Raw genomic sequence first — 23,827 nt, forward strand, 5'->3', positions numbered from 1 at the left:
CGTTTCTAAGCCTTTTATTAACTTTGCGCATACGTTGCCACGATCTCTATTTTCCCCAACTCCCGTAATGCACTGTCGCGTTTCCCAGGGAAAAGAATTCCAGGAGCAAAATAGCATAGTTTACATAATACGCCCTCCCACCCCATACGCCCCGACGACTGATTATCATCCTATCTCCCCCCATCGCCCGATGAATCAAGCTGATTCTAATAGAGCCTGAGTGTCAAAAGTCCCAATGAGATACGTATGCCTGGTGATTTCCTGCTGATGATAGCGGTAAGATCACTGCAAAGAAACCGTGAAGGAAAGAGGTCAAGTTTTTCCCTGAGAACAAAACTCCTTTAAGAAAAAAAGACAAGGTAAGAACAATCCGATGCCCTCCTCAGTCATCAACCTCTTTCCTATACACCACCGACTCCCCATCGCCCGATCCACCACTCTTCCTTGACCTCTTCGTTGACTCGCTGGGCGTCGCCGCACCGGCATCTGTCCCACCGCCCTCGCTCTTACGCTTCTTCTTGGTCGGCCGGCTGGACCCCCCCTTAGGTCTATACCCCGGATCATCATCCGCCACCCTCTTCCTCTTGCCGGCGGCACCGCCAGTGCCCTTCCCACCACCGGAAGCAAGAGTAGGCGAAGCAAGAATGCTCGCCGCCTCGCTCATCTCCAAATCATCACCGCTGAGCTCATCTTCGACAGCAGCAAGCCTATCCGCCGTGGCCCTCCTGGCGGACGCGCCCTGGCGCTTGGTGCGAGCTGCTGCCGGGTCGCTCTTGCTCGCGGTACCACCCCCAGAACCTTTCGCACCGCCAGAAGCAAGACTAGCCTGCAAGGCATCATAGCGTTTCAACGCCTCTTTCGGGCCCCAGATTTCACCACCACCGTGCTCGTATTCGTAAGCGGCGAGCTTCTCGGCCGCGGCCTTCCTCGCAGCTTGGGCCTGGCGCTTAGCGCGAGCGGCTGAGTCGTTCCGGACTTTACCACCGCGGGAGCCGGGGCCGCCTCTCGAACCTGGACCTCCGCCGCGGCCGCCTCGGGTAGAGGAGGCGGAGCTCGGGACGGCAATGACGGAGTCGTCGGCGCCGTTTCTGGAATGGTCGTCCTTGTCCTTGGTGCTGTCCTTGTCGGCGCCAGCATGGTGCTCTGTGTCTTGGAGGAAGGTGTTGGGCGCGTTTTTACGCAGCCAGTTGTGCACGGATACGGGGTTTCGAAGGGCGTAGTCGCGGGAGGTCTTCTCGCGGGAAGCGGTCGTCTCATCGGGGTGGGCTAGGGGAGCGAGGGTGGGGAGCTGGTCGGTGTCATCGAAGAGGCGGAGGTCGAGCTCGTAGAGGTAGTTATCTACATCGTCTGCGGTGAGGAAGGAGGGGGGATGGGGGGCGCCCTGGAGGGGGTCGACAGGGGAATCTCGGCCTGCTTGGAGATCGGAGACGAGGTCCGGGAAGTGTTCTGCAGCGGCAGCGTAAGGGATGTGTGGGACCTCGCGGAGGAGCTTCTGGAAGGATTTGGCGGGTTTGGGGCATCGGTTTGGCGTTGATGGTCTGTCCATGTCGAGGCGGAGAGCGTCGTCATCGACTGGGGAGTCCACGCTAAGGTCAAATCGCTTCTCGGGCGGAATCTGGGCCGAGTTGTTGACATCTAGAAGGGTATCGAGCAGCCGACTTTTGAATGATGATATTAGCAGGTGTGTACCCAATGGAGATGGACCTAAGTTGGCTGGACCAGCCATGTTGCTTACTCGTTTTGGATCGCGAGCCTCTTGGCCGTGGCCAGCGCCTTCTGCTCCATCATGTGAAGATCCTCGTTGGCCTTCATCTTGTCATCGAAAACGATGCGCATCTTGCGATACTTCTTCTTCCATGACCGATATGATGGCTTTTCGCTGGTGGTTCTGACATTGTGGCCATCGTCCTCGTCCTTGATCCTGCGCGCATCGGCCTCCATCGCTGCTTCTGGAGGCGTGTCCCGCCCGCAATCGTGGTGTTGCTAATTCGTGTAGAATGAAGTTCACGGAAGAAGACCGATTGAGAATATAGGTGCAAGGCAACCGGGTTGTGCGCCTGGCGTGTGGATCCGCGAAAGTCAAAAAAGCAGCAAGGCAGGTGAGCTTGTTGTCGTTTTTGGTGATGTGCTCTCTGGGCCTAGAGTTTGGACGCTTCGCAGTTGGAACTTGGATGGCGCGTTTTGCCCTTTGACAGCCAAACCCCTGAAGGTATAGTGACTTGAAATGGCGGGCGCAAACCGTTATGGGGCGTGCGTTTGAAGTACCGGTACTTGCGAGGCGGCACAGCTCCAGCCCAATCAGATCCTAATCAATCCCTGGTAGCATTTTCGAAATCTCAAAACCTCGCTCTCAAGACACCACCCGTCCCTCACATATTCACTTCTTCGCTCAGCCGCCTCGAGACCGAAACCTAGAGAGCCACTGGCAGTAGTATATGCTTCGCAACTTCATTCTAAAAATGACCGAGAACGCAGCGAAACGCCTCAAGACGGACAGTGGAGTGGTTGCTATTGGCACTCACAACGGTCACTTCCACGCGGATGAGGCCCTCGCAGTTTACATGCTGCGCAAGCACATCCCAACCTACGCCAACGCCAAGCTGGTCCGCACCCGTGATCCCAAGCTTCTCGACGAGTGTGACATCGTCGTCGACGTCGGCGGCGAGTATGAGCCCGCCCGCCACCGCTACGACCACCATCAGCGCAGTTTTTCCACCACCTTCCCCGAGCGGGCCACCAAGCTGAGCAGTGCTGGTTTGGTCTACATGCACTTTGGCAAGCAGATCATCGCCCGCCGTCTCAGTCAGCCCGAGGAGAGCGAGCAAGTTGGGCTCGTGTGGAATAAGATCTATCAGAGCTTTGTTGAGGCCCTCGATGCCCACGACAACGGCATCAGCGCCTACGATGCTGCCGGTCTTGCTGCCGCTGGTTTGGAAAAGAAGTTTTCGGACGGTGGTTTCACTCTCGGCGCCATGGTTGGCAGACTGAACCCCAACTGGAACGACCCAATCCCCGAAGACCCCGTCGCCGCCCAAGCAGCTGAGGACCAGCGCTTCGAGCTTGCCAGCCAGCGCATTGGCGAGGAGTTTGACCGCGGCCTGGACTACTTCACCTCGGCCTGGTTGCCTGCTAGAGAGGTCGTTGCAGAGGCTTTCAGGGCGCGAAACGAGTTCGACGCTGGTGGCCGCATCATGGTCCTCAAGAAGCAGTCTGCCCCCTGGAAAGATCATCTTTACACCCTCGAGGAGCAGAACCCCGAGGCCGGCAAGGTTCTTTACGTTTTGTACCCCGAGAAGCCCACCCCCGACGCCAAGTGGAGGATCCAGTGTGTACCCGAGACCAAGGACTCGTTCCAGAGCCGGAAGCCATTGCCTGAGGCCTGGAGGGGCTTCCGCGATGAGGAGCTTGACGGCATCTCTGGTGTGCCAGGCTCTGTCTTTGTGCATGCCGCTGGCTTCATCGGCGGCAACAAGACCTTTGACGGTGCTCTTGCCATGGCCCAGAAAGCTCTTCTATGAAGCCCAATCTGCCAGGAGTTTGAGACGTTGATTAGCCCATTGCTGCCCAAGCGGGGCTCCTGTGATTGAAACAGGATGGGCGCATTGGGGTTGTAGGCTGCCATAGAGGTGCATTGTGTCACTACATACGGCCATCAAAATGGCAAGCCGCCGAGGTCAAGACAGGTAGTTGATAGTAGCTTGGCTGCATTGTCTTTGTCGCCCTCATCGACCACCCCCAGTGAGTTTACGGCATTGATCAAGTCCGTGGATAACCAAAGGAGCTCGCACTTCTGCAGAGAGCTCAGATTACTTCTTCCTATCAATCTCGAAGGAAGCGTTAAAGTAATACATACTTTAAATAAAAAAAGAAGTCAAAAAAGCAAAGAAGCTCAAATTTAAGGCTATTATCTTGTGTGCTCATATTCAAATTTCACATCCCAATGCTTCTCCAGTCTCGAAACTCACACTAGGCCCGCATTCTATCCAGTAGATGGCTGAATCAGCTTTCCATTCTGAGTGTCAATATTGACGAGAAAACGTGTGGCGGGCGGGCTTGGGGGTGCGAAACAAACAATGAACCCCCCGCAGCGAAACACCACCCAGTATGTCAAGTTCCAATTTTCAATAACTTCAGAGAAGATAATACCAATGCCCTTCCTCGCTCTTCTCTCCCCATCCCTTCCTACATTGTTCGTCATGATCGTTCATACATCAAACAGCAACCAACATCCGCAACAGGGAACCCGGGCCCTTTCCCCCAACCCAAAGAAATACAGAACGCCCGCAGACACCAACAAAAGAGTTAAAAAGAAAATAGCAAGCCCTCATATCTCGTAATTTGAGTTGCCTCGAGTGCAACAGCCTCTCTCTCTCTCTCTCTTTCTCTTTTCATCTTTCTGCCTTCGGTTTCCCCCCCTGTTGTCCATACCCCTTCTCTGGCCGTCCTAGGCAGTAATCACGTACAAATTGTGTGTTTATCGTCTAGTCGGAAGCTCGTCCTGAGCGGTGGGTGTAACAGCCGGCTCAGCACCAGCCTGACCGTTCTCTGCACCGGCACCAGAGACCGGGACACCCTTCTCGAGCTCCTCGGCACTGGTCTCCCGGTTAAGAAAGCTGCTCTCTTTGACGGGGCTGCCGGCCTGCATGCTGACATTGTGATGCTGATGATGATGGTGGGGATGGAGGATGCTCCCAATGCCGTTGGGTCCGCTGACGGGGCTCGACAGATGGGGGATGTTCTCGGGAACGGGGTGCTGGCTGCCAACGGAGCCCGTGTCGACGCTGTCGCCCTTTCCGGCCTTGCTCATCGCGTAGTCGCCGCTGTCAAAGTACTTGCGCTCCTTGAGATGCTTGGCGAAGTGGTCCGATTTGCTGGGGAGCTTGCCGTAGAGCCGGAAGAGGCGCTGCTCCTCAGGGGAGAGGGACTAGGTGGCGGAAGAAAGAGTGTCAGTGGGATTCTGAATTCATCCCTATCCAGGAACAGGAAAGGCCATGGGAGACTGAACACACCTTGACATCGATCTTCTTCGCCTGGTGGGGATTCATGATTGCGGCCTGGCTTTCTTGGGCGAATGGACGGTTTGGTGGTGGTTGCTCAAGAACAAAACTGAATCGCTAAAACGAATCGAAGGTTCCTCGCTCGATATGTGTGTGTGTCGGGATGTGATGGTCGCGATGGTGAAAAAGAGAGTAGACACTTTCCCCTGGATGGATTTGCTGAAATGGCGGGTCAAGGTTTTGATTCTTGTCTGGTATTCTTGCGTCAAGAGAGGGGCACGATCGAGCTTCTGGACAGGACGGGAGGTGGGATGTCACTTCGTTCCGCTTGGGTAGAAGCGGCCCGGGTGGGGAGATTGGCGCGCCAGGCTGCTTAACCACTGGTCGCCTGCTAACAGTTGGCACTGCAGTGCTGTAGGTACTTATGCTCACAACTGGGTGGCTGGTTGCTGGGAACCTCAAAGAAAACGGGGCATTTAATAAAAAGAGGAAGTAAAGTAAAAAGCTCTTTATTTTGGAGGTTCCAATGATAAAAATTAATCAACTCTGAACAGGAACATTGCCTTGGAAACGTTCTGATTATAATGGCCCTCTTATAATATTTTCCAACTCACAGGTTCATTGACCCAAACCCAAACCTGGGGCATCCGCCACCCACCTTGATATACCTCGCTTTAGGTAATCCTACACTGGACCTGCCTACCTGATACCATCTGATCATTTCCAATAAACTGTCGGGCTTCACAATTGTTTTGCAACACCGCCGACTTTATGCAACACTGTTGAGGAAACTGGGCATTCCTTGCACCTCTCTGTCGTCTGTTATAGAGATACTTCCAACCTCAAAATCAACCACGGGACGTCAGCCAGTAGAAAAAGCACGGACCACATGCTGCCTTCTGCTCCCTGAGCCATCCAACCCATGAACAGGCTACCGTCTAATAAAGACTTGCGTCAAACATCCCGATTAACTCGATCCATTATCACGCGATACATGTAATCCCAAAATGCAACAAAATCTAATCTCTATGTTTGTCATGCAATGTGATCTCTGTAAATAAATTCTATCATGTTTCCCTGGCTCTAGTTCTTGGCAACATGTCTAGTCTGGAAACAAGGCTCGCCAGTGAGCGCCAGTGCGATGAGCCTTGTCATTCTATGCATTGTAGATTCTGTCAATCAGGCTATAGTGTTCAAACAGACGGTGAATTTGACGTGCTTCAGGTGTACAAAGCCATCCATGCCCTTGGGCGAGTAGCTAGAGCCGTGGACGAGAGCAAACTTATTCCTTGTAGTAACACGCTCACGCTTGGCCACGAATTCCCAGAAAAGACTAATAACTAGAGAAACTACATTGCATTCACCCATTCATGGAAAGATAATCTAACCAGCCACTCTACTCGGCTGGGAAAGCTGTCACAGCCTAGCCAGCCTCGAACCCATAGGCCCCAAGTCTTGAGGCTTGGAGGCCGGGGTCAACTCAACAACAACCCCTTGTTTTCCTTCCCCTTCAGCCTTGAAGTAGATCTCTTGACAGTCCTCTTCCCCGACTCCATTCGCAAACTGCACCACCAGAAAATCAAGTGCTGTGCCAGGCTTCCCAACAGCCACCATGGGCGCGTGCCAAGTCCCCGCACCGTATGTCACAGCTTGCTTGCCTGTGGCAACGAAGGCACGCAGTCCGCTGAGATCGGGAAGTCCCCTGCCAGGGAGGGGGCGGGGATAAGAGGCTCCTGCTAGGTCTGTGGTCGTGAGATTCGCTGGAACTGGCAAATCTGCGTCTGCATCAGCGGGTGGGAGGGTAGACGCCACGATAACAAGATAGTGCTGATTTTCAGGTGCCGAGAGAGGGATAAAAGTCTGGGTTGTGAAAGGATGGCGCTCCAATACACGCACAGGGAATGCGGTAGCTGGGGGTGGTGGTTGTGATGGTGACGCGGACGAGGTTGGGATACTGATCCGTGAAGCACAGATGAAGATGTTCATTACCGAGACCCCTGGGACGGCACTGGGAGCCTGGGGGTAGAGGTTGATTTGGCGAGAGACATGTTGATATTTAATGGCTGAGCCTTGGTTGGCGGAGATTCCATCAAAGGGGAGTGAGGGTACTGATGTGGCAGAGAATGGGTGCAAGTCTGGTCGAGGGTTGTTGATCACGTCCCCGAACGGAGCGAAAGCTTCCTGGGTGAGGGGTACCGCTTCGAACACCAGTTTTGGAACAGTAAGCGTGATGTTCTTGGTTGGAGAAGGCATATTGAAAGAGCGAGGCGCCAGTTACCCAATTTCGGTGATGAATCAGACGCGGCAACGGTGATGTTGACGACGGTCCCGGTGTTACGGTCGGTTTATTGTGTGGCTCCCTGGAAGTAACAGAAGATGGTGGGGTCTGCGGCCCCCTCCGAGAGGCATATGGCGACAGATCGGAGCATTTTCTTCGTGCACCAATACCATCACACTAGCATAATCATCCTCAAACAAGAAAACCACTTCCCAAGCAGCTCGGTAATTAATTTCCTTATCGTTTACCAAGATGCGTTGCCAATGTCTCGTCTCTGATTGAAGCGGCAATGCGTGCCACACACTCTACCAAAATAACAACTCGAGCCCGGGTTCCAAAAGACAAACATCGGCTGTCACTCTCTCCGCACAATACATTTGCGGTTCACATTATGGGGTAAACAGACATGGGCTCTAGGTAGGCGGGTTAACAATCTACCTGTTTTAGACGTGCTAACAATGTTGCTTAAGACTCATGCCGTTGTTTGTTCAGAGTAGCCAGCTCCCAAGGACCCCATACATCCATGGCAATCATTGAGCAAGTGTCCTCACATACTCGACAAACATGGGCATCTATACAGCTGATTCAACCAGTTCTGTAGTCTCAAAGTACATCCGAACACCCGGGAGGGGTTTCCTATTTTTAGCCCTCGCCAATGATTATACACGGAACGGCAATCTCACGATTTTGCGGCTACCAATCCCTCCCGGTCCTCAATATCGAGCCTCGGGGTTGGGTGGACAAGTATTCCTGCGAGGACGTTCACCAGAGGCGTCATCCATCGTGCTGGCCTCACCACGGAGAGCTTTTCCGTTTGGACAATCCACACCAGAAACCCAAGGCAAGAACTGGCCGACAGCGGTACCTGCCTCCTATATCTTGAATTGGACACCACAAGTGATCTCCAGGCCCTTGCGGCCGGTAACAGACGAGCTCGGTTAGATTGTCCATATCATCATTACTCATAATGAATATTACATGACAGGAGACAAAACAAGGTCTTCTGCCAGGCGCCCCTCCGCCATGTTGCCGGACTTCACACCCAACACTCCCCAGGATATCCGGGTATGTTCAGTCCCACGCAGCGGACATATAATTGTCAGCTGGGATAGGACGGCTGCTCGCAAATAAGAGGCTATCTGCTAAGCGGGCATGTATTGCAGTCACTAGGGCTGTCTTCTAACAGGCTGAATGCAAGTCAATATGATGATCCTGCGATGCAATATGGTTCTATCTCTCACTGTTCCAAACACCCAGGTATCTGGTCCCTTGGACACAGCGGCCCTTTCCAGTATCCCTGTCGGAATGTCACCGAACTAGTTAAACGATAGGATTCGATGGCAACGAAGTTTGAGTGGTCCCAAAGGCCCGGATCAGGGCAAACGTTGATATAAGTTAACACAGCCCGAGTCCCCTTGCGTCCGCCAGGATTGTCAGCTCTCACGGCTACTGTAATCCAGCTCTGTTGTTCTAAATAAGATGGGGCAAAGCAGTTTGAAGTGTCTCTGGGCACTATTCATGTTTCTGGCTCTCAGCTTCGGTTCCGCGTGTACGAGCTACGGTGTTGACTATTCCAACGGAGGCGCATATTACATCGACGGCTCATCGAACCAATATTTCAGTTTCGTCACTTTATTTCAAGGTAGGCGGCTGCTTGGGATGAGCATGACGACCTGTAAAAGCAGACGTGCTGATGTTGCCCGGCAGGATGTGATCAAGAGTCGATCAGCCCGGTCCTCATCGGGCCAGACAACAACCAATATGCGTGTTCAGCCATCAGGACCGAGCAAGCCGGTGTACAAGTCACATCGACCTGGTAAGAAAGAACGCTGTCCAGAAAAAGAATTGCGAGTTGACTCTGTGCTAGTGGCATTCCTTTCTCGGCCATGAAGTCAGGGAACTGGAAGATTATTCTATCCGGAACCCAAGTTTCATCACAACGCACCTTCTCGGTAACAGTCGGCACGCCTGAAACTACCTGGGTCACGGTAAGAAGGGTGTGTCCAAACACATGAAGGCCATCACTTAACAAGACATCTGCAGGCGACACCAACCGTTGTTATCGGCGTTACTACTACAGCAAGAGCCTCGACTGTTTTGACTACCATTGTGCAGACTCAGACTCTGATCATCGTACCCCGAACCGTTACTGCAGCATGTAGCGGACCTACCCGGACAGTCACAAGCTACCCACAAGCACCGACGGCCACAGTCAGATCGACGGTCACCCGGACAGCAACTGATGGGCAGATAACAAGTGACTGGACCACCATAGTCACAACAACAGCAAAGTGCAATTATCCTACCAGTACGTTATATTCCTGATCTGGCAGGTATAAGAATGCTGAAGCGGCCATCGTGGTGTGGCGAGAGGGACGAGAGAAGGCTCCAGCGAAGACACTCTGGTTCTAATGTCACTGTGTTAGGAAAACGAGATGTAGCTGCGACTCCCGCCGCACAGGTCGCCGCAATCACATTGACATACACACAAACCACATATACAGTCACCAGGACAACTACGACAACTGTTGCTGGAAGGGTGACTACCGAAACTGGTGAGTTCATCGGCTGTCCTAAAACGCCTTCTTTCCTTCGTAATGAATGTATGCTAACCCGAAGTAAAACAGTCCTTCGAACTACGACAGCCACAGTGTAAGCACCCTTCCGTAGCAACAGCACTCTCCTCGCTCTTCTCTTCTGGCAGCTAACACTGGTCTTCTCTCCAGCACCCCTCCGCCATCAACGGCATGCGTAGGAAACGCACCTGGTTCCACTGTGACTGTTATCAGGACACAGAGCGCCGTAACCGAAACGAACGTTGTCTATTTAACGAGCCATCTGTCTGGCACTGTCTGGGTTGGGTATGTGGCTGCGTTGCTCCATTTTACTGATAGGTGCTAACACTATTCTCTTTAGCCAAACGCAATACACTACAATTTCCAACCCTGTCAGCGCTACAGCTTGTTGGAGAGCTGGTGGGTGGTATGGAAAGTAGTAGCCTACGACATCCACATGAGCACTTTAGATCCTCGTAGAGAGATCTGCAATCGCCTGACAATTGTTTGCGGGCATGTTGAAGGATTGTGAATAACATTATCCTGGCGCTTTCTGATACGCCGCAAAGGTTGGAGCATTCGATATACTTGATCATCGTACAACACTGGCCATCGGATTTTTGACGATAAATGTGTCCAAGTACTCATGCACAACACTCTTCCAGTTTCATTATGGGGAGAAGCGTTTAGTGTTAAGGGTATAAGTAAAGACTCTTCAACCAGGCCCGTGAATAACCATGTCTGTGATCATGAAGTTGACTTCAAACATCGTCATCTTCATCGCCTTCAAGCCATATCTCATGCCCATCACCCTCGTGTACGAAGAGACTTGCCACAATCCCACCTATCGCAATTGTGCTGAGGCACCAGAATACAGCACCAACAACGCCCCGTGCCAGACCCTGCCCATGCAAAAACCCTCCTAAGAAGGGGCCCACTGTCCTTGAAAGACTCGAGACGCTCTGCCCAATGCCATGCACTGTCCCCAGTACGCTTGGATGCGGCGTACAATTATTTACCAGAATCGCCTGAGCAGGCAGTGCAAATGTCCGGCCAATGACATGGAAACAAAGCACGCCCGCGATGGCAAGCCACACAACAAAACCATCCTTGGGTGCCGGCGGGGGAGAGAAAGAGGGGACCAAGCTCAGATAAGGTGCGATGGAGTAGGTAAAGGGGAAAAAGAGCAGAAATAACCGCCAGCTCCGGACGGTGCCGAGCCGGGCCGAAAGCCAGGGATAGATGCCAAGCTGGAGAGCAATACCAAGAACACCAAGGATAGCCATGGCCATGCCGACTTCACGAGGATGTAGACCGAGACCTCCAGTGAATATAAACGGAAGATGCCGTTGGAAGGCGTCGGGTGATTCTGGGCCTTTGGCTGGATCGTAGACTGGGGTTGAGAGAAATACGAACCAGAGTGAGTTGAACGTGCCCACGTGAAGGGACAGAAGACAGCTAGCTGTGAACGTGGAGACTACGTTTGGCGTGAAGATGCGGCGGAAAGGGAGTCGTTGTGTGTAGCGTCGTCTGGCATATTTTGGCTTGAAAGGGGCTACATCTGAAATGGAGGACTGCTGGGAGTCTGTGCCATGGGTAAGAGGGTGGGTTTCGATATCGATGGTGGTAGGGTCTTCAGTGGAAAGGCGTGCGTACCCCCCCTGGGATCTCTTGCGAGATACCCACAGTTTTATGCTCTGTCCAATTTCCAAGCCTCTATCACGTTGGTCGGCGCAAAGGTCAAGTGTCTGTGGAGAATTAGTATTGGTGAAAGGATAATACGATGAGCTGGGTCACAGCACTCACTTCTTCGAGAAATAGCCACACAAGAAGCATAGCACAGAAGAGAAAGATTGCCGAGAGGATGTTCGGGGCAGCATACGGGAACTCATGGAAGAACCATACGTCTCCGAATAGGGATGGGTAGCTACTTGCCGGATCGGAAAGGATACCACCAAGTACTGCAGCCAGAATGTGTTAGCGAGCACTCAGAAAGTCCTGCTTGATACGTACTCGGTCCAATGATAGTCCCAATGTTGAAGGTCATTGGAAGTAGAAGAAATGCTCGCGACTGATATCTAGTCTACCGGTTAGAGCTCGCCCACCGTGCCATTTGACTGTAAGCATACTTTTTTTCCTGTACCGTTTCACTGATCCTGCAAGATAAAATGGATATTAGCGAGATGCTTTGGTTGTTAGCAGAGGCATTATCCTACATGGTTCTCAACACTCCCACGTTCCCATTGGTGATCCCGCCGAGAGACCTGAAGAAGAGGGCTTGCCAAAAGGTGGTCGAAAAGCCAAATCCGAGGCACGAGGTCACTAGACATAAATATGATGAGCCAACCTGCAACAAGGTGATGGGTTCTCGGGTCAGTCTTACTTGCCCCAGCAAGGCCAATGAGCAAGACGGTTTTGCGACCAAACCGGCGGGAATCAGCAACTCGGCCCCACATCATTGATGTCACGAACTGAGCGGCAGTGAAGCTAGCACTACATGATGCCACCGTACAAAGTCAGTCTCGTGCCACTTGCTGCCTAGTGGTGGTGGTTTACACATGAGGACTGGAATAGCACGAACTGCAAGATGCCTGCCTGGCTTGAAATGACAGAAACTGGCAGGCCTGTGTCAAACCATTTCAGTTGGTAAAACATATATGACTACAGTTTTATTAGCCAGGATCCAGCGATCGCTGTGATGCCGTAGAAGCCCTACCTGTAATGATGTCTGCACAAGTGGTTCACTCAACCTGGCAAGAGTGATAACGGTGAGTTGGTCTTTGCGCGGAAGGTCTCTCCAGGCGACCGTCTTCGCACCAGAAGGAGTCTGAGAGATATTGGCGTTGAGCCCCGAAGGTGTCACGCCGGGCATGATTCCAGCGATTGATACGGTGCTGTTGGTGCCGTGACTTGAAGCAGAAGACTCGGCTTGTAACTCCGAGTCGGAGAGCAACCTGGAGTTTATGGGTCCGTCGTCTTGATGGTCACCAGTAGGGTAGCTTGCTGGGGCCGTGGCCGTGGTCTCAACAGCCCCTCCATGACCGGAATTGCTACTCATGAGAGCTCTCTCGTGGTGTTGTCACTTCCTGGCCTATACCCTGCCCCTTTGTCTTTCGAGCCCCAGCAACAGCGTCACTGCCCAGCTGTGTCGAACTTCCTGACCAGTTTTATAGTAAAGAAAGGTAATGGTGGACTGTAATCATCAGCGGGTGGGAGAACAAGGAAAACCATGTATTTTCTGGTGCTCTATCAGTCGTGGAATACAAAGCCAAGTCATTAATACCACCTTCTCGTCAATCAAAACCCAATCCTCTCATCGCATACCCCAACCTACTCTCGGCACCGCTGGCGGCATCAACAGAATGCATTGGAGAGAGCAAGGCTGGTGGCAAGGGCGTGACACACGCAATCATCTCGCCTGCCAACGTCAACGAGGACCCACTATCGGTCCCGCAGCGGACAAAAGGCTAGTCCGTGCGGCTCATCAACGGTCGGTTACCTAGCTTCCGATGACCATCGATATTCTGGTATCTAGTCCTCCATCAACGGATGCATGATCGCTTGCTCTGTTTTCTTTGGATACTAACCCAGACCGCTAGAGGGTGGAGAGAACCGACATGCCGCTAAAGGAGGAGCGGGCGGAAGGTAGGTGAGCGACAGACGGCGCCCAGTGTTGATCACAGAGCTTGAGCTGATGAACCTTAGAGCTCTCCATCTTCTGGCCGCAATGGCTCCATGCTTGCTTGCTCCTTCTGGCAGACAATAATATTCCGCAAGATACTCCGACGCCACTGAGATGAGAGCACTGCCTCGACCCTCCAACCAATGCAATATCTTCCTTCCCTGTTCTGCAACTGCAGAGAATCTGGAGCAAGATACGGTCCAATGCCTAGTAGCCCCGTTTGGTGGTTTCAGGTATGTTCGCCGTGCCATCCAAAATTGCCACAGCTGGGTTATCTGGCCGAATATTTGATACGTGGATCACGCGACATGTCCCTTGGGCGAACAATCTGCCGTGCCGAGCTCGGTGGTTTAGGCCGTGCCCGCCCGTCTCTGATGAGCAACTGACCATCGCACGGCCGGACTTCCGGAGGCGGGCTCCTCGAGACACCATCACCGATCACTACCGGCAGATCTCCCGTCTACGGTCTTGGCATGGAGTTAAATGGGTGTCCTTCCAGGTTGCGCTGGTTCCGCCTCACCGCAGCATTTGTTCACCCAGGTGAACACCTCCGGGATTGCCTTGCATTTGTAGGAACCAGGGAAACCCTGATATTGAGAAAAGACGATCGATCTCCGAGTCTAGTCCGAGGGGTCCTTGCGGCTTTTTTTCTCACCGACCTCTCCCATCCTTTTCCTCTTCAAAGCATCAGCTGCATGCTCAGGCTTTAGCGATGTGATGTTGGGTGGAACTGATGCTGGCTGTTGTATGGTCATTTTGGTTTCGTCTAGCACCTACCTTACAACCATGTTGCAGGCTTCTTCTCCTGCTTTTGGTTCACTCTGTGTCAACGGTGTAAAGGTACATGTTGGTTTCTGTGCTGCTGCGGAGTGGCAGTCTGATGGCAAGGAACCGGGGCAAATCAAAGGCGGTGCGGACGGGCTGGAGTTTGCAGCGATGGGGAGAAACGGGGTTAATCTTCAGCAGGGTCTGCCCATCGCGACAACTTCACCTGGTTCTTCCCTGCCGCCAAAACGCGAGGAGCGAGCCCGGTTCGCAGCCTCCCCCTGGTTAAAGGCGGGTCTTTCTCGAACCCTGTGGAATGGGACTAGCCACGGTCTTTTTTATCTTTTGTTGTCACTGTCAAACCAGTATGGTGAGCATCTTCTATGTTTGAATCAACAAGAGAGAGATAGAGGCTCCGTAGTAGTCCATGTCTGAGAATCGCTCTCGTCAATCCCAGTTCATCATCCATTGTGTCCTTGGATCCCTTAGGTTGATATCTCGAGGTTCCTCCATTGGACCCCAAGTCCTAATCAGGACACTCTATAGACCTATGGATCTGTGGGGGCTGTTTAAGCGCATCTGAAGCCAGAAACGGTGTGGGAGCACCACGCTAGCTATTCTAGTCGGGTGCGGCACCTGCCGGACACTCCGTTTATTCAGGCAGGCCCGGCATCTATGAACTAGCGGGTTTGCTCCAGGAGAGGGCGGCATCATTGGGGATCTTGTGAAAAATTCTGAGTGGAGTTTTGTCAGTCCAGGTTGTGCTTAATTATCTCTTTCACGAGACCATACCATCAAAACTATTCCTTTGTTCGCAATCCCAGGTTGAATGAGAAGACGAATATCTAAGCTAGATACCCTTAGCATACCGGAGCCGTGACACATTCCCCAGATACTGTGCAGACAGCATCAAACGGTTTACGCCGCTTCAGGAGCGGTTTGTCAAAACCGATGTAAAAACTTGTTCGGCGACATGGAATTACTGCAGTGGACTTCCATTTCTAGTACCACCTCGTTCTTGGTAGGGTAGCACCATTGCTGTCTGACAGTCGACTCAACATATCAATTATCTGTTTAGTGTTTTGTGATATTCTTTTTCTCCACAGTCATATCGTCCTGCAGCTGGGTCCCTCCTGGCCGTTGCATTGTGAGAAAAGCTCCTGCATTGCCCTCCTCAAAAAAAACTCCAAAAGATTTTTGTGAGAGACCCGAACTTGGCTCCTGTGGAGCTTTTTAGAAACGCCATCTGTTTACCTTTCCTGCACTTGTATGGGGAAAACTACCAATCAGACTGTCGTGATTTACTATCTCCATCACAGTGTGTCCCCATCGGAACCAGACTGATCGCTTTAGGGTTTTCTTTCAATGCGCTGCCCAAATTCTCTTTTGAACTCGGGTCCTTCGGAACAGGGAGTGTCCTTGCCCATTGGACCTGGCTTTGCCGGATCTTTTGCCCGGTGACGGACAGAAGGGGCAGAGTCTCTTCGTCACCTGCTCCAGGGTGCAACTTGAAACGCTGCGTTCTTCTGGTATTTGTAGTTTATGATGTATGCACATTTTGCTGTGGAAACCGGTCTTCCCCTTGCTGAAAAACCACAATAGTCTTTTCTTAGCAACACCTGATGTATGAAATGACGTATCTACTTTGACATGAACAGCTTTAATGTCTATAAACACTCCTTTATACTGATATGGAATGAAGTTTGGGGCCTTTTCTCTTACCCTGTTAGTTAAAAAAAAAAGAAAAAAAAAGAAAGAAAAAAAAGAAGAAAAAAAAAGAAAGAAGAAAAAAAAAGATAAAAGAAGAAAAAAAGAGAAAAACAACCAAAAACGCCATGTTGTAAAGTGTGTTGAAGAAAGAAAAGAATTACTGAGGGTATAGAAATTAAGGTAGCAGTGCTTTTCGTGTCCCGAAATTTATCCGTCCAATATCCATTCCATGTTATGCAGAACAAAGCGAAAAACCTGAGCGTGGGCCAATGCTGCATGTCTATGTTGGTTCCGGTGTTTGTGTCCGCCTGCAAGACTCCTATTCTTGAGAAAACAAACCCAAAAACTCCAAGCAAAGTGCTGAGACGGCCCTGTTTTCCCCTTCTGGGGGCGATCGCTGTCGCCCGATATTTCACCCGCTGCTGGCGTGACAGGGTGGCCCACATATCAACCGGCAGTATGTGGCCATGTCAGATATCGCTGCCAGATTGTGCATCGTCTGGGTGTTTTCACCCAATCCCGGGAGCGTTGACGTGCTTGGGGCCGATTAAGGAACGAAGGTTTGTCCACTGCTGCAGGTGGCGGCAAGTGATGAGTGGCGTAAAGTGGGTGATAAAGGTCTTCTTGGGTGATCCGGTCACCGTGAGAGCCATTCATAGACCAGCAGCCTGTGGCAGTCCATGTGGCTGCGGCTGGTAGTAAGAAGGATACATCGTCGCGGACCACGGTTGAGGTGTGATGTATCCTGCAGCTGGCTGCGATACATTGGGATTAGGATAGCCATGGTCTGCTGCTGATGACACCTTACTGTTAGCGTTTGGCCATGATTCTGGAATTTGATCGGCCCCACGGCTGGTCGTTGTACCTGGATCAATATCTCGTTGTTCAAACTCCAGTTTCGTAGCGGCAGCATCCATGCAAGGCATAGAAGTGGGCGTGATCACATTCCCTTCCATCATGGTCGGCATGCTGGTCGGGATATAGGCCGGGATGAAGGCTTCGTCGGGGTGGCTCGGGGAAGAGCAAGGGCTGGAAACGACCGAGGGAACCGAGACGGAGGACACTGGAACCGAAGATACTGACACCCCAGAGGGCCATTGTTCCTCTGTCGTGGGCACAAATGTGAAGGTCTGCGGCGCCGAGTTGTAGTCGTTGGATGGTTGCCCAAATGGCGGAGGCCGGCTAGGAATGCCGGCGTGACCGGCGGGTAGCAGATCGGGTGCCTCAAAGCCTGGGGCTGGTGTGGTTAGAATGGAAGCTCGAAATGGACAGGCAAGAGCTGATGGCTGGGATATACCGGGTGGTGAAAACATATTATGATTGAAGCGTTTGAGTTCTTCGCGCAAACTGAACACCTCTCTCTCCAGCGCATGGTTCCTCATCTGGAGCTGGCTGATGGTCTCGTCCCGGCTATGTCGGTTCTTGTACTCTTCCAACTCCTTCTCCAGCCGCTCGATGTGCTCTTTTGTGCGTTGCCTGATTGCGCGCTGGGCTTCCCGGTCATTGGCCCGTTTCCGGGCAAGTTGCGTGGGCGTGAGTGTCGACACGCTGCGAGTACCTGATGACGGCAGAGGTTAGAGATGTGTGAAAACAGTGGAGATGGGCAATCCATACCCTTCCGCTTGGATGGCTTTGGTGGTTCTGTAGATGTCTCTCGGGTCATGTCGAAGATGATGTGTTTTGCGTGTATGAGACGACGTCAGTCCTCGGAGACTTTGTCGACGGCGACGTTATATGTGGATGGAGATAGAAGTGTTTTCATCTACCATGGAAAGTGTGAGGGTTTTTGATGTCGAGGACAGCAAGAGCCATGTGAACCAGCAATAATCGGCACCATGGTGGGGTGGGGAGTTGGCAGGCACGAGGATTAAGTAAATATACGGAGTAGCCATGGACCATCCCCAAGGTCGCTATCACTGGCAAGACCAGGGTACAGGGGTGGAAGAAGAATCGGTATCTCGATGCTTGGCTCAGCACCAGTCCATTGCCGTCGACAAACTTGGTGGAGATGGCGGCGGGTGGGGTCCACACGGGCTCACTCCATATCCCACATCCACCTCCAGCACGCACTGGTGTGGTTCGGTCACAGAGACCGGCCTGGTCCACAACCAGCAAAAGTCCAGATGTGGTGCGGTAGGGTGCGCGTGGTGGCCGTGTGGCCTGCCATGGGTTTGAGATGGAACAACTGCGAAGCCTGTAGCAGGAACCATGAACGATGAAGATTAGGGGGACCTGGAAGACAGACACACAGACAGACAAGAGACACCAGGAGAAGGAGTTAGAGCGGCGAGCGGGACTGTGCTGGAAGGTCACTCTCTGGACAGCACGCGGTCGGAGGCGCGGCGTGGCGCCCACCCCCGCCCGCCGAAGCAGCGGCAGGGACGGAGTCGAGAAGGGGTTTGCTTCTGGAAGATGGATCTGAGGTTACACGGTCCCAAATTTAAACTTTTGCGCTACAGGAGGCGCGACGCGGCCTAACGTTTGGCACTGGGAGGACGCCACTGCCAGTCTGGCAGGGAAGAGCTTGGATGATGCGGGCACGGGCGTTCCCGGGGAAGAACCAGAGCATTCGGCGACCATCCTCCGCCACAGCTGCCAGAGTGACAGACTGCCAGACCCGAGCTCGCCGAACCTTATCCCTCATCTGGGGCAGCGGGTTCCGTTCGTTCATGGGTCAGTATTCCGGCAGAGCTCCGAGACGGAGGCCTTTGCCGCAACACACTCCGGCAGACCTACGAGTGTAGCCTTTAGCCCATGAGCATGAGGATGGAGAAGAGCGATGACGCTACCATGAAACTTTCTTATGGGTGATGGAAGTGTGTGGGTGGTTTTTTGCGGATGGAGGACAGTTCCGGGAGCATCGAAGGGATAGCCCAAGCAGCTCAGCCTGTCAGGGTCCTCGCTAAGCAGCACAAACTCCACAACTATTCTACAGATGCCTCGGGAGGCTTAATCTGATGAACCTCTGCCCAGCAAGATCAGGCCAACAGAGAAGCATCACCGACGACAGCGACGAAGAGGGGCCATGGAACACCTACATGGAGTACCAGACTTATTCGTGTCTTGTGTCGGGATTGCCGCTCAAAACTCAACAAGGCGGGGATGAAAGCTAAACTCTCCTTGTTGGCCATAGCATCAGGAGGAGTCTAACGTTTTGTTAGCTGCTGGTAGCATCGTACCCAAGAAAGTAACCACGCAATGGCCCGTCCATGTCTGAGAGTAAAGCCCCGACTTGGGCCCTGGGCACCAATGGACCTTGATAGACATATGATGCCCGTAGCTCGTCAAGAGTTCAGAAAGCAAGACTCGAGAAAGCAAAATCAGAGAGCTCCTCTCCATCCCCATACAACGACTGACGTCACTACTATAGCGCCCGAACCATCACAGCACATTGCCGCAAGCCAACGTCTGCCAGATCGGCCGATATAAATCTAGATCAACTTGTGATCTAGCCCATGGTTAACCCAAGTACCGGATTTCAAGAGGCCGAACCAAAGTTGAGATTGGTGCCGAGATGGGCGAGGTGGTGCGGCTATCTCATTGGATTCAGAACTCAAAACATGGAAAACAGCCGGCTTCCTATGAACCTCCTTCTTCCTCCAGCCAAGTACCAATGTATTCAAATGGGCGATCTATGAGACTTCGATTTTCATATCCTCCCCGGCAGCATCCACTAGATCGTCCATGCCGCCAACCTGTGTTGGTCCGCTTGCGCCTTCGGGCGGCATGGCCCAGGCTGGCAGTGGGCTCACATAACTCCAGGACCCATCGGCATCCTCGTACCGGAGACTATGCAGCCACAGAGAGAGCTCCTGGCTGCCTGGATCGGTATACAACGGGGTTTCGCAAACATCACAAAGCTGGCCCGACATCCTTTCCGCCTTCTTCTTGTGATACACGTCCACCATCTCGTCATAGTACGCCACAGCGTCCGCAACCTGTTCCTTTCCCATCCGTGCCAGGCGGGAAAGAACATCCTCATCGGTATTCAGGGTTGCTTCGGCATCATTGCGCCCCAGGTCGAAGCCCCAAACCTTCTGGTTGGCATAGATTGGATCGTTCTGTACAGGATGACCTAGAAACTGTAGGTGAACCCGAATTTGATGTGTTCTGCCTGTGACGGGCAAGCAGCGGACAATTGAATATCCCTCGGTTTCTCTAGTGAAATGGTCTCCGGGACCGCCTGTCTCTGCCTCATCCGGCGACGGGCTGTTGCTGGAACTAGGTTTGATGATGGGCGACGGATAGTAAGCAAGGCGCTTGAAGACAGTCTTCGCAGACTTGCCATTAGCTCGGACCCGGTTCAAGCCCAGTTTTGGAGAAATTTGAAGGATCGGCTGGTCGCAGACAACCTCGCCATCAGGAAATCGACCGACCACACGGGCAAGATATTCTTTCCGAACACTGCGTCTGAAGATCTGGGCACTAAGACTTTCGGCAGCTTTGGCCGTCTTGGCAATAAACATGATGCCGCTGGTCAGCCTGTCGAGCCGGTTGCATGGTCGGGGCGCAAAGGTCGGCCCCCTCTCGGCCTTCATAATCTCCACCACCGAGTTGTAATGGTATCGACCGGCAGGGTGTACTGGCACGCCCGAGGGCTTGTTGATCACGATCATGTCGTCGTCTTCGTGGATGACCTGCACGGGATCTTGTGTAACGGGAGGCTCGTGCCGATGTGTGGTATGCGAAACCAGGTCGCCGTTCACCATCACATAATCCGGGCTCACGATTTTGCCATTGACCGCGACTTGACCAGACTCCATCGCCGCACGGTAATACTCGACCGATCGCTCGCGAAACTCGCTTTCAAACACTTCAATGATTTTTCTTCCTCGCCATCGCTCCTTGCACCAGGTGTTATATGTGTAGAAATAAGGGGCCACCCGTCGAAGACCATCTTTGAAGAAGTATAGATGTGGAGGGCCCAGCGAGGCTGAATGCTCGGGTTGCGAGATCAAGCTTGGTTCGGTATAACTGATGGCGCCAGTAGATTCTACGACTTTGTTGTTCTCAGCGACCACAGCGGTCAGCGGTTGTGACGGTGCACCAGGCAGGAGGATGGAGGCGGTCATCGTGCGGGCGAGGGTTGCAAGTGTAGACGTTCTTCTTAACAGAGCTTCGCCCGCCAACATCAGCGCTCCATCAAGCAGAAACTCTCGGAGGTCTGAGGGTCGATAGCCAAGTGTTGGTGAGTTGTGGTGGGGTTCGTGGCAGACTTGAAGATTCACGCTTGATAGGATGAGGGGTTCACCTCTTCAGATGCTGAACTCGACGGAAAAAAACAGGCGGTCGGAAGTGGCAGTATTTGACAGGTTCCAACCTGCAGGGTTACCCCACAGTCTTGGCTGCAGCGAACCTCGGCTCTTTCCGCAGCTATATTCGAGCCGTCAGCAACAATGAAATTTCCTCTTTCCTCACTTCTTGCCTCGTGCTTGTCTTTCGAAGCGGAGGTGTTTATCCCCTTTCCTGCCGCTGCAATGTCAGACATCAGGCGTCTCAAAAGCAGAACGAGGGCTGACTATCGGTACATTCTGGAATACCGCACACGATGGTAAGAACATTCGATGTCAACCTACTTCTAAGACGCGTTTTGGGATTAATAATGATCAGGAGCGATAACGATATGTACGACCACATGAACAACTCCATTTACAACTTCCTTTACGACTCCGTTATCAATACTTACCTGATGGAAAACTGTGGCCTCCATCCACCCTCGTCTCCGCAATATGGCATGGTTGTACATTCACACAACGACTACTTTGCTTCTATTTCGTTTCCTGCCTGCGCTGAGTTGGCCCTGCGAGTAAACCGCATAGGAAATTCCAGTGTGGCATATGAAATAGCTCTGTTTGAAAAGGGGCACGATGCGGTTCGATCTGTGGGCGAGTTTGTTCAAGTCTTTGTCGACCGCGAGACAGGGAGGCCAAATGCAAAGGGGATGAACCCAGAGCTACGCCGGGGATTGGAGAATTTACTAGTGAATCGAGAAGCAAGTAAACTTTGAAACGGGGGCGAGTATGTATACAAGATACTATGTTTGGCTTCACAAGTTGACTAGAATATATATACTTGTAATAACCATCTGGATCGAAACTTGTCGTGAATCTAACATAGTAGAAATAAATGTCACGGATCGTGCACGAAGTGCCGGTGCACAGGGCGCGGGGCGCCCGTAGCCAATCATTACCTGACTAATAGAAGGTGGAGCGACGGGATCACTGGTGGAGCGACGGGATCACTGGTGGAGCGACGGGATCACTGGTGGAGCGACAGGAGCGCGGTGATCCAAAGGAAGGAAAGGTGATCCAGATCACTCTTGGCGAAAGTGATCTAGGTAATCCAGAGGTCTATATTTATGGAGGAACTAGATAGGTAGCAGATAGTTCCGCAGTATGTAATATAAGTTACATTCATTAGTATTAAAACAATTGTGATTAAGAAAAGGTATTGTTGTGCACTGATTAGCTGCACCGACCTAAGATCGCCTAGAAGCGCCTTCGACTAGTATCACATTCAGAGGTTCTGGATAGAGGTTCGCCACAATAAGATACTATATATATAGCTTTATATCAAAAGTCTGAAAAAAATTCATAGGTAGTTTTGATTTCTCAGTAGTATCTAGAGATTTTCTTTTGATCTAAGTTTATAGGAATCTAAAACTGATTTAAAATATTTCTAATTTTCTAATCATAAATAAAGTTTTAAGTGAGATATAATACTTTATTTTTTTGGGGGCTAGTATTTATAGAATATTAAATGAAAAGGTTTTATATAATACTACTCTGATAATGTGGTTATTTAATAACCCAAAAAAATAAAAATATTACCAGTGATTATAATAATGAGTAGGTTTTTTTTTTAAAAAAAAAGAAATAGCCAAAGCTTCGTTTAAAAAAATAGTAGCTTCACCTACTATTAAAGTAGTAAACGTTACATATACAATAAAGAGATACTAATACTAAAATATAGAGAAAGAAGTTTTAGCTTTAAAGGATAAGTTAATATAGCTAGAGGCTATAGTAATATAACAGTTACTCTTTTCTTTATTAATTAAGAGTCTAATTCCGTATAGCGTATTAAATATTTCTCGTAGGTATTACTTATATTTTTCTACAGTATGTAAATAAAATTAACGTCGTTAAAATATTATGTTACTTTGTTATTAAGGTACTTTCGAATTGTATATAATAAAAGAATAAAACGTCGCGAGTATATTAACTAACCCGAATAGTATTACGAAATACTATTTTCTAATTATTCCCTTCTTTAATCCGTATTATAAGCGTACCCGATAGGTATTTAAATATATAAAGTATCGTGCATTAATTAATTAACTCCGTAATTTAAATATTAACCGTACCAGATAGTTAATTTTGACCGTTTCGTTATTTATTTAATAATAATATATATACAGTTATAAATTACCGTCTTTTTTGGTATAAAAAATATAGGTTATCCTACTTATAGTATAAATTTCCTAATGTATCTTTTCTTTAAATTCTCGTCTAAATATCTCCGTAACTCTTTACTTTATTTATGGTTAGTATAATAAGTTTTAAATAACCGTAGTTTAATTCCTTTTTTAACTTAATTTCGTAATTCTACGGTCTTTGCTTTAAAACTCCTTCTAAATACTTAATCGTAAAGGCTAAGTATCCTTAATATTTTACCGGTACCGCCGTTTTCTTACTTTGTTTTTTATTATTATAATAAATATATTTATTAATCTCCCATATTTTTACTAACGTTATTATTTTTTTTCGATTTTATTATTTATATTAATAAGATGTACTGTTACTTTTAAAGTTCTCACGGTAATACTATAGAAGATATTTAT

General features: G+C 50.8%; 9 protein-coding genes across 9 annotated transcripts; 3 read left to right on the forward strand and 6 right to left on the reverse strand.

Annotated features, from left to right (window-relative positions):
- Positions 1 to 152: 152 nt before the first annotated feature.
- Positions 153 to 2,368, reverse strand: QC762_403050 (uncharacterized protein). Its single transcript, XM_062889749.1, has 2 exons — positions 1,736 to 2,368; positions 153 to 1,658 (listed from the first exon to the last, which is right to left on the reverse strand). Exons 1-2 carry the CDS (start codon positions 1,939 to 1,941, stop codon positions 383 to 385), a joined length of 1,482 nt encoding a protein of 493 aa, XP_062743317.1. The 5' UTR covers positions 1,942 to 2,368; the 3' UTR covers positions 153 to 382.
- Positions 2,369 to 2,459: 91 nt separating this feature from the next.
- Positions 2,460 to 3,518, forward strand: QC762_403060 (uncharacterized protein; the record flags this gene model as incomplete). Its single annotated transcript, XM_062889750.1, has 1 exon — positions 2,460 to 3,518. The coding sequence occupies one exon, from the start codon at positions 2,460 to 2,462 to the stop codon at positions 3,516 to 3,518; it is 1,059 nt and encodes a 352-aa protein (XP_062743318.1).
- Positions 3,519 to 3,794: 276 nt separating this feature from the next.
- QC762_403070 (uncharacterized protein) lies at positions 3,795 to 5,535 on the reverse strand. The gene is made up of 2 exons (XM_062889751.1): positions 5,010 to 5,535; positions 3,795 to 4,924 (listed from the first exon to the last, which is right to left on the reverse strand). Exons 1-2 carry the CDS (start codon positions 5,043 to 5,045, stop codon positions 4,475 to 4,477), a joined length of 486 nt encoding a protein of 161 aa, XP_062743319.1. The 5' UTR covers positions 5,046 to 5,535; the 3' UTR covers positions 3,795 to 4,474.
- Positions 5,536 to 6,311: 776 nt separating this feature from the next.
- QC762_403085 (uncharacterized protein) lies at positions 6,312 to 10,539 on the forward strand. Its single transcript, XM_062889753.1, has 10 exons — positions 6,312 to 7,692; positions 7,746 to 8,468; positions 8,533 to 8,917; positions 8,983 to 9,091; positions 9,143 to 9,263; positions 9,319 to 9,583; positions 9,702 to 9,830; positions 9,903 to 9,927; positions 10,002 to 10,136; positions 10,192 to 10,539. Exons 3-10 carry the CDS (start codon positions 8,755 to 8,757, stop codon positions 10,268 to 10,270), a joined length of 1,026 nt encoding a protein of 341 aa, XP_062743320.1. The 5' UTR covers positions 6,312 to 7,692; positions 7,746 to 8,468; positions 8,533 to 8,754; the 3' UTR covers positions 10,271 to 10,539.
- On the reverse strand, positions 6,414 to 7,250 carry QC762_403080 (uncharacterized protein; the record flags this gene model as incomplete). The annotated part of the gene is made up of 1 exon (XM_062889752.1): positions 6,414 to 7,250. The coding sequence occupies one exon, from the start codon at positions 7,248 to 7,250 to the stop codon at positions 6,414 to 6,416; it is 837 nt and encodes a 278-aa protein (XP_062743321.1).
- Positions 10,528 to 13,537, reverse strand: QC762_403090 (uncharacterized protein). The gene is made up of 8 exons (XM_062889754.1): positions 12,547 to 13,537; positions 12,397 to 12,491; positions 12,214 to 12,323; positions 12,047 to 12,152; positions 11,960 to 11,980; positions 11,844 to 11,908; positions 11,658 to 11,791; positions 10,528 to 11,578 (listed from the first exon to the last, which is right to left on the reverse strand). Exons 1-8 carry the CDS (start codon positions 12,886 to 12,888, stop codon positions 10,592 to 10,594), a joined length of 1,860 nt encoding a protein of 619 aa, XP_062743322.1. The 5' UTR covers positions 12,889 to 13,537; the 3' UTR covers positions 10,528 to 10,591.
- A 2,809-nt stretch (positions 13,538 to 16,346) lies between these two features.
- On the reverse strand, positions 16,347 to 17,650 carry QC762_403100 (uncharacterized protein; the record flags this gene model as incomplete). The annotated part of the gene is made up of 2 exons (XM_062889755.1): positions 16,347 to 17,545; positions 17,602 to 17,650. 2 exons carry the CDS (start codon positions 17,648 to 17,650, stop codon positions 16,641 to 16,643), a joined length of 954 nt encoding a protein of 317 aa, XP_062743323.1. The 3' UTR covers positions 16,347 to 16,640.
- A 1,705-nt stretch (positions 17,651 to 19,355) lies between these two features.
- Positions 19,356 to 22,087, forward strand: QC762_403115 (uncharacterized protein). Its single transcript, XM_062889757.1, has 2 exons — positions 19,356 to 21,538; positions 21,598 to 22,087. The coding sequence occupies exons 1-2, from the start codon at positions 21,384 to 21,386 to the stop codon at positions 21,992 to 21,994; spliced, it is 552 nt and encodes a 183-aa protein (XP_062743324.1). The 5' UTR covers positions 19,356 to 21,383; the 3' UTR covers positions 21,995 to 22,087.
- RIB2 (DRAP deaminase) lies at positions 19,620 to 21,059 on the reverse strand (the record flags this gene model as incomplete). Its single annotated transcript, XM_062889756.1, has 1 exon — positions 19,620 to 21,059. The coding sequence occupies one exon, from the start codon at positions 21,057 to 21,059 to the stop codon at positions 19,620 to 19,622; it is 1,440 nt and encodes a 479-aa protein (XP_062743325.1).
- Positions 22,088 to 23,827: the final 1,740 nt, after the last annotated feature.

Source organism: Podospora pseudocomata, chromosome 4 (assembly GCF_035222375.1).
Source record: "Podospora pseudocomata strain CBS 415.72m chromosome 4, whole genome shotgun sequence".
Lineage (NCBI taxonomy): Eukaryota > Fungi > Ascomycota > Sordariomycetes > Sordariales > Podosporaceae > Podospora > Podospora pseudocomata.

Excerpts from the sequence above, each read along its gene's own strand:
- QC762_403115 (XM_062889757.1), top strand. The coding sequence starts at position 21,384 with ATGAAATTTCCTCTTTCCTCACTTCTTGCCTCGTGCTTGTCTTTCGAA. Across the intron at positions 21,539-21,597 it reads CTGGAATACCGCACACGATG|GAGCGATAACGATATGTACG; the intron begins GTAAGAACATTC and ends AATAATGATCAG.
- QC762_403070 (XM_062889751.1), bottom strand. The coding sequence starts at position 5,045 with ATGAATCCCCACCAGGCGAAGAAGATCGATGTCAAG. Across the intron at positions 4,925-5,009 it reads CGAAGAAGATCGATGTCAAG|TCCCTCTCCCCTGAGGAGCA; the intron begins GTGTGTTCAGTC and ends TCCGCCACCTAG.
- QC762_403085 (XM_062889753.1), top strand. The coding sequence starts at position 8,755 with ATGGGGCAAAGCAGTTTGAAGTGTCTCTGGGCACTATTCATGTTTCTG. Across the intron at positions 9,092-9,142 it reads GTACAAGTCACATCGACCTG|TGGCATTCCTTTCTCGGCCA; the intron begins GTAAGAAAGAAC and ends ACTCTGTGCTAG. Across the intron at positions 10,137-10,191 it reads TCTGGCACTGTCTGGGTTGG|CCAAACGCAATACACTACAA; the intron begins GTATGTGGCTGC and ends TATTCTCTTTAG.
- QC762_403050 (XM_062889749.1), bottom strand. The coding sequence starts at position 1,941 with ATGGAGGCCGATGCGCGCAGGATCAAGGACGAGGACGATGGCCACAAT. Across the intron at positions 1,659-1,735 it reads AGGCTCGCGATCCAAAACGA|TCGGCTGCTCGATACCCTTC; the intron begins GTAAGCAACATG and ends ATCATTCAAAAG.
- QC762_403090 (XM_062889754.1), bottom strand. The coding sequence starts at position 12,888 with ATGAGTAGCAATTCCGGTCATGGAGGGGCTGTTGAGACCACGGCCACG. Across the intron at positions 12,324-12,396 it reads TTGCAGTTCGTGCTATTCCA|TGCTAGCTTCACTGCCGCTC; the intron begins GTCCTCATGTGT and ends GGCATCATGTAG. Across the intron at positions 11,792-11,843 it reads TGGGACTATCATTGGACCGA|TACTTGGTGGTATCCTTTCC; the intron begins GTACGTATCAAG and ends TTCTGGCTGCAG.